The sequence below is a fragment of the Montipora foliosa genome, chromosome 7 (genome assembly GCF_036669935.1).
Source record: "Montipora foliosa isolate CH-2021 chromosome 7, ASM3666993v2, whole genome shotgun sequence".
Lineage (NCBI taxonomy): Eukaryota > Metazoa > Cnidaria > Anthozoa > Scleractinia > Acroporidae > Montipora > Montipora foliosa.
The window spans coordinates 34028152-34035651 of NC_090875.1; the positions used below are offsets into that span (position 1 = coordinate 34028152).

The window sequence follows — 7500 nt, forward strand, 5'->3', positions numbered from 1 at the left end:
TGCCATTAAAAGGGTGGAGATTAAGGGCTTGATGGTCAGAACCCAGCAGGGTGTATTGAGTTGATTGTTTAAAACAATCAATATCTTCAGAGCCCTTGCGATGATTAGTGCATTTTGCTCCAGGCAAAGACAAACTTACGGAGCAACGATTTCTGCTGCATCAGCAAAATCCCTGGAGTTACTTGCGGCAAACTGAACAACTAAAGGGCGATCTCCTAATGAATCAAACCAAAGGAAGCAACATTCACTGAACTAGAAGTTAATAACTGTGGCAGAATTAATCTATCAACACAGCTTTAATTTGTCGTAAAATATTTATGCTTTACAGCTATAATTTAATAATATTACTACTGTACCACACAGGCTAAAATTTAATACCCCAAAGACTATAAATTATACATCTCAAAATTACGACAGTCACTACAGGGCCAGGACCCATTTAGAGAAAGTCCCGAAGGCTTCTTGGGTCTGAAAAGCCATTAACCACACTGCCATCCACTGGTTTTAGTACCCTGATCTCTTTAAATACTTCTTTTTGAGTATGAATACAGCCATTACAGTACATGTTATGTATAATTGTGTTTTTTTCCTTTGTTTGAGATTATGATCATGAATATCAAACAAAGAAAAATCAAAATTGAAATTGTATGAAAAATTTTAAACCAAGGAAAAAACTGAACCACAACCTACTATGTACATGCATAAAGTGAGCAATAATAATTATTAGGAACAGTAGCTTTCCACTGTCATGTTGACTTCATCTTTCTGATTTCATCTTTTGTGTATTTGCCGCAGAATTACCTGTATTGGTACTAAGTTCTTTGTCTCTTGCTTTGACAGACTTTACAAAACAATCGGACACTATCATTGGAGTAAACACTAGATCACAGCCATACCTAAAGTGAAATAATAGTACTGCTATGTATTTAAAAGCACATACACATGGAGCCAATTTTGATACCAGTAAAAGTACAAGTATGATGATGATGATGATGATGATCATTATTATTATTATTATTATTATTAGTAGTAGTAGTAGTAGTAGTAGTAGTAGTAGTAGTAGTAGTAGTAGTGGTGGTGGTGGTGGTGGTGGTGGTGGTGGTAGTGGTAGTGGTAGTGGTAGTGGTTGGTAGTGGTAGTGGTAGTGGTAGTATTGGACCCCACCTCAATAAAAAAGGTCCAAGATCTGCCTAATATCTAGAGCACAGATGTGTGCAACTGGCAACTTAAGGGACACACAAGGGACTGCTTTCCTAAACACCAACACCAGACATGTCCTTATTAAATCTTGCCCTAAATTGTTGTCACTTGACAACAGAGAAGGTCCAATATCTGTCTTAACTCTTAAGAGCACAGATGTGTGTGTCTGACAAGGGACACGCAAGCGACTGCCGAAATGTAGTGTAAGTTCCACAGAACCACGGTGGGTGGCTGAAGAAAGGCCAGTTATGGCAGACACAGAGAAACAACTGGCTGCCCCTAAGGTCGCTTGATCTATTCCATGGTCCAATGCAAGTGTTAATACATGTAAGAAAAACACTTTCCACTTATTACTTTTCATTTAACTAATAGCCAGTGGCAAGTTTAATTTACTTCACAGCATAATGAGCACAATTTAAACTTCACCTTCTTACTAAGGTCCTGAAAGCAAGCCTGAAATGGAAAAAAAGAGTTCCAGTTAAATTTATGAGCAAAGGCTTAATCATACAACATGTAATTTGGCATGGGTATGTACACATGTATCATTCTCTAAAATGATAGCATAGTTTTACAGGCCTTCTGATATTACGCGATGGTGTGATTTCGCACAATCAACCTCAAATTGCATCCGATTGCACAATTCACCAAAATTCGCATAATTTACAATTTTTTTTATATTTATCGCATAATTGATCTTTCTAATCGCATAATCTGCCCTGCAAATTTCACACAATTTACATTAATTTTTTCATCGCACCCTATCAGAAGGCCTGGTTTTAATAATACGTAGTCATATCGATCCATAACCCCCAGGGAAAAAAAAGCAGGAGGTGGTTTACAGCTACTATTAGGCTCAAAAATGATGGCTGCTAATTGTCTGAGCATGTCTTATAGACAGTGGGTGGCTCAGTTGCATATATATAAAGCATCAACCCTTTTGGGGGAGCATGACCCCAGACCCCCATAGAGGGCAAAGCTTGATGGGCAATGCAACTTCTACAGCTGTACCTACCACAATGCAACTTCTACTTCCAAAAGTTGTGAAAACACTGAATATTAGTGACATATGGACAGTGAAGTGAAGGTACATGTAGGAAGGCTTTGGTTTTCAATAATAATATTATTCCTTGGGTTTCAGCTGTTTAAATCAACATGCACCATTCACTGAATGTTCTCACACACTATGATTGGGCTGCCTGTCGAACTGCCGGCTATGGTGTATGAAAAAACAGCATAAAGTCAAGTGGCACATTCATGCAGATGTGGATGTAGAATTTGACATGTCAACTTTGCTGGATTATTTGGGAATGTCCCAGATACTGAACAAATCTCCCGGATGAAAGTGGCTTTGGACTTTTGTCTGCTGTAAGCTAATTATTTTAGTCCTAAATTTTCCAAGATTCCCACGAATTTCTGGATTCCAGCTGTGACAACTTGTGAATGCATTTCTTTAAGGATTTTAATAGTCTAATATACCGGTAGATTAACCCTTTCACCGCTGTAAATGCCAATTGACACTTAAATGTAGATTTTACTCTGTCTAACTCCAGACGATTCTACTCATCGTTGATGGGGAAGCCCTCGGTGGTGAAATGGTTATAATAATTAACCCATGGACTAATTCGCGTGCGCTGTTGTGTGTGTGCAAGATAACTTGGAAAATATTTGAGGTTTTGCATTGGAAAGCGAGCGTTAAACATAAACCATATGCGCAGTAAATGTACACAAGATACTGAGTTCTAGAATTAACTTCACCTTGAAGAAGAAACAGTGAACTTCCAGATGATGTAAAAATATTGCTAAAAAGTGATTCAAAACACGTCTTAAGGCTCAACTGAAAATGTAAAGGTAGAATTTTCGAAGCAGCGCGCGTTAAGCAATCAAGAAAGTTTTTGATCGCTAACTAAACAAAGCACTTGAAAAATATATATTATAACTCAAGATATGCCTTGTGCAATTTACAGTTAAGTCTAACCACTCAATGGATAAAAATTGTTTGAAATTTATTCCAATCGCTTTGTTTTCTTGCAGGTATAAGTGCAAAAATTATGCCCAAACGCCGCTGCCGAAACTAAATGTTTCGTGCGTTTATATTCCGCTAATGCGAGAATACCTCCAGCAATTTTCTCTGTTGTTTTTCTTGAGTTGTGTAAGTTACCTTCGATTACCAATTTATTTTAGGGAAAAAAAACTTGTTATTGGAAAAAAAATCAAAATCAAATGCTACATTTGTAGGAGAGCTCATTATGTTGACCTGTGTTCCAGGTTTCTCACTATGATGCCACAGGAAAGGTAGTGAAAGAACAAAAGGGCTATTTTTCACGTTTGAAGCCAGTGTCTTCTACGATAGTGGGGCACAAGTCAGGATAATAAGAACGGCTTTTGCAAAACACCTACAGTGTATGCCTTGAAAGTAAATCAAGATTGTCATTACTAAAGTGGGAGGCATAGAAAAAGACCTACAATACTCGTCACATTTGTTGGAACACCCATCCCCGTTTCCCCCTTCCTCCAATGTTGATTTCCACAACTACTAGTAGTCGCCCGAAAAATTCTCACACAACATTGAATTGGGGGGAGGGGGATGTGGTATAAGCTACGATCTTGTAACACGAATGACGATGATTCCGGACCATTCACTAAGTGTTCCAACTAAATATGTCTAGTATTGTAGATACGAAGCTTTATAAAGTTCCTGTGTGTGACGAAAACAGAAAGTTAGAGCAGACAATTCAAGCTGCAGAAGGAATCCCCCAAACTTCAGACGAAACCGCGAATTGTTTGTTCGTAGCCATGATGCCAAGAAGCCCGTTTCATTTGTTACTTGTGAAAGTCCTGAAGAAACTAAAAAAATGGTTGCACCCGAACAGATAGAGCATTGGCCAAAGTTCAGTGTCAGTGAGGTAATACTTTGTATATTAAAATATACAAAGTATAGGCCGATATTTTAGCTCATACTGACCATAATAACATGGGCTCTCTTACCAAGCAGCATGAAAAAACCAAAATGGCGAACTCGATAGTGCATTTCCAGCGATTTGAGATGTTCAAATTTCAAAAACTTTCCAAGGGAGCATACCCCCGGACCCCCTTAGAAGTTTTTGGCGCCTCCGGCACAAGAGACACAGGACATTTGTGCCTTTGACGCCATCTGCAGCAAGCATCTAACTCTTTGAAAACTTTAAGACTTGAGAGCTCTGCAGAAATGAAATCTCAAGTTTGGGCGCCATCTTTGACCCTGCGGTACTTTCCATGAAATAATCGCAGGCTCAATTTTCATGTAGCTCACTGCTGGCATGGTTGTTAGTAAGTCATTTAGCAAAGAGCAAAGGGTGACTCGTGGTCTCAGTTGATAGTTACAAGGTGTTTCGCCACCTCCGGCAAAAAGGAAAACAAGTGGAGCAGAAACTGCTGCTTACAAACAGCAAGAACAAAATCTTGATAGCATATAAAAGGAAGACACTAGACAAGAGCGTCCAAACTTTGGGTCTTTGAATGGTAACTTTGTAAGCTGCATTCAAATACATTGTGCCGTGGCAGATATGGACCACTGTAAATTGGGATCCCACGGTGCAAATAACAATACTCCACAGTCAAAATTTGTAATTTCCGATGAGAGTATAAAATAAAACATGAATGCTCAAGTTACAAGTAACTTTATCGACCATTTCCTATACGTCCGTATTTTTTGCCCAGGCAATCCAAAATTTGCCTGGGCGAGTACATCATAAGACGTCCTTGCCTGGCTGACGACTTTGATATAAAATGAATATGGATCCCTGTTTTGCGCTTTTCGTTTTTAAGGTCAAATTTCGTCCAAACGACTATAATTTTATAAGAGCCGTTTGCGTTAACCCATGAAATCATAGCAACAAAGCCGTGTAAAATTTACGACCACTCTTGTGGGATTTCTGAGAACCCGTTTGGTCGTGCAGTGACACTCGTTCACTCGACCTTTCAAGCCGTGAGCAACCCGTGAGGGAGCTGGAAAGTCGTTAGTGTACGTTTTCCCGTGAGAGGTTACATTTGTATACAATGTATACCGTGAAGGACCTTCTGTATAGTGTTTAGTGTTCACTCACTTTGAATACCGAACCATTGGTGCACACATTCTCACTACTTTTCTCTCTTCGAAGAGTTCCAGAGGCTTTTTATAAGTCAAACACTTCAGTTTGTCACCCACTTCGTCCTGGTCCGCCATGTTGAATTTCTCCCATGATGCATCTCAATATTGAAAAGATTACATGAGATAGGCACTTCTTGTTGGGAATTATCCGCTGTCAAAAACAACCGCGGGAGCTTGATTCCAGAAATGCGCAGATTTTAACATAGTTTGTTGTACGGCGCACTTCCTTCAATTTTCCGTTTTCTGAGGAAAGAAACCTTCCAAAGCTGATTACGATTCACAATGGCAGACCTTCCGCCCGGATATTATAGAACAGAGCTGAACAGAACTGTTTGGGAAGTGCCAAATAGGTACAGAGACCTCAGCCCGATTGGTACGGGTGCATATGGACAAGTGTGGTAAGTACTTCAATGTGATCGCCTCAAACTAAATTAAATTGAATGTTGTTTGGACAGGCAACACAACGTTGACATTTGATTCAATAACAGGCGCGCCGTCTAATTTTGCCATATTCAGAGCAAACTGCATTAACTTTTTACTCATTTCACTTTTCCTTTTAATATAAAAATAAAATAAACGGAGTTTATGCACAAGCGACTACGTTGTACATGTCAGTTCTTATTTATATAGCTTACTTCGCTACGCGATCAACTTGAAAGCAAAATTTTCCGTATCAGAATTTCAGCGAGGTCTTTTTTAGAGATCTTTATTTTTCTTTCGTGTAGGCCTGTTGTCTTAAAGTTATGTCGATCACTTCTATGTATTGTGTATGCGGAAAGTGTTTATTAATTAATATAGGCACAGTTTCTTTGATTGTGGAATACTGTTTTTAATGCACAGGTGCATGATATATCTTGCATTTATTGCAATATAGGACCTTTTCAACAAAATGAATATTCAGTTTTTTTATCTTCGCCGTTAACTTTATTAGTACCCCTTATGAGATATTGTGAGGTACACATACAATTATTTATTATTTAAACAAGAATGTTTTTCATGAATTGAATGTTTTTAGTTCTTCATATTACTAAATTCTAAACAACCTTAAGTTCAACATTCAAGATTTATTTCAAGATGTATTATTATTATGCACTATTTCAGAAAATAAATAATGGACAATTAACAATTAAAAGAATGACGGAAACAGACTAATTATTATTACTTGAGTGAGAAAAAGTGGAAAAGTGTGTAGTGGCCATAGTAGCAAATGCTTGAGATGGCCACTAAAGGAAAACAAAAATGTATACATATATGCATAGAAGTGAACTGGCAAAATAGATAGTACAGAAGCAAAATGTTCTGTATCAGAATTTTAGCGAGGTCTTTTTTAGAGATCTATGCTTTTCTTTTGTGTAGGTCTGTTTGCACTAATAGAAAGCAAAATGTTGAGTTTTTAGCCATTTTGGTCTAGTTGAATTGGCTACTCTGTTACAAGTGAATCAATGAATAACAAACCTTGGGATCTCCCTTCCCCCCCCCCCCCCCCCTCCTTCCCCCATCCCCTAGAAGGGAACAAAGTCAGGTCCTTCAAAGTGGTAGTCAAACCTGAAACAGGTAGACAGAGTTGGAAATAACGGCCGGTGATCGGTAATTACCGATCAAATTTGCCAGCGATAAATTAAATATAATTTCACAAAATTTTTAAAATATATATATATATTAGTGATCAAAACTTTTTTCAGTGTTGTGGCTCCTAAAAGAGCCGTTGTTTATAAGAGCCAGTATTTCTCAATAGAAAGTCCTCCATTTCGTCCAAGCTGGCCAACATGTTGAGAATATCTGCCAAGAATAAACACTAATTGTCCAGGAGTGAACGATAATTGTCCATTAGCAAAGACAAGTCTTGTCCGACTGATAAAGTTGTTGTTATGTCTAGCAGCTGAAGTTCTTTTTCATGAAGTTCCTCCACTACATCAAGGCGTTCATCTCTGAGAAAGTTCAGAATTTCACACTTGCGATCTATAATGGCGTCTCAAAATGTTTCGCGCTCAAATAAAAACCGCTGTACAATGTGACTGCAGAAACTCATTAATGTTAGAGGGGGATGTTCGAATTGACATTGGAGATTGCAGAAGCACATGGAAAGAAGTTTTCATGGACATTTTATTAAAGAAGTGGTGTGCTGAATTCAAATGGCTTGAAATTCGCGACAATCATATGTACTGTCAAATATG

The 7500-nt window shown here is 38.2% G+C and overlaps 2 protein-coding genes across 2 annotated transcripts in view; one reads left to right on the forward strand and one right to left on the reverse strand.

Annotated features, from left to right (window-relative positions):
- Positions 1-5418, reverse strand: part of LOC138011868 (tRNA-dihydrouridine(20a/20b) synthase [NAD(P)+]-like) — a 24703-nt gene extending 19285 nt beyond the window's left edge. Inside the window, exons 1-4 of the mRNA XM_068859103.1 lie at positions 5283-5418; positions 1627-1653; positions 802-896; positions 140-215 (exon numbers count right to left, since the gene is read on the reverse strand). Coding sequence (XP_068715204.1) covers positions 140-215; positions 802-896; positions 1627-1653; positions 5283-5401 — 317 coding nt within the window. The 5' untranslated portion in view covers positions 5402-5418. The remainder of the gene's footprint in view (positions 1-139; positions 216-801; positions 897-1626; positions 1654-5282) is intronic.
- An 86-nt stretch (positions 5419-5504) lies between these two features.
- The window catches only part of LOC138011869 (mitogen-activated protein kinase 14-like), a 29114-nt gene continuing 27118 nt past the window's right edge, over positions 5505-7500 (forward strand). Inside the window, exon 1 of the mRNA XM_068859104.1 lies at positions 5505-5724. Within this exon, the coding sequence (XP_068715205.1) occupies positions 5609-5724 (116 nt within the window). The 5' untranslated portion in view covers positions 5505-5608. The remainder of the gene's footprint in view (positions 5725-7500) is intronic.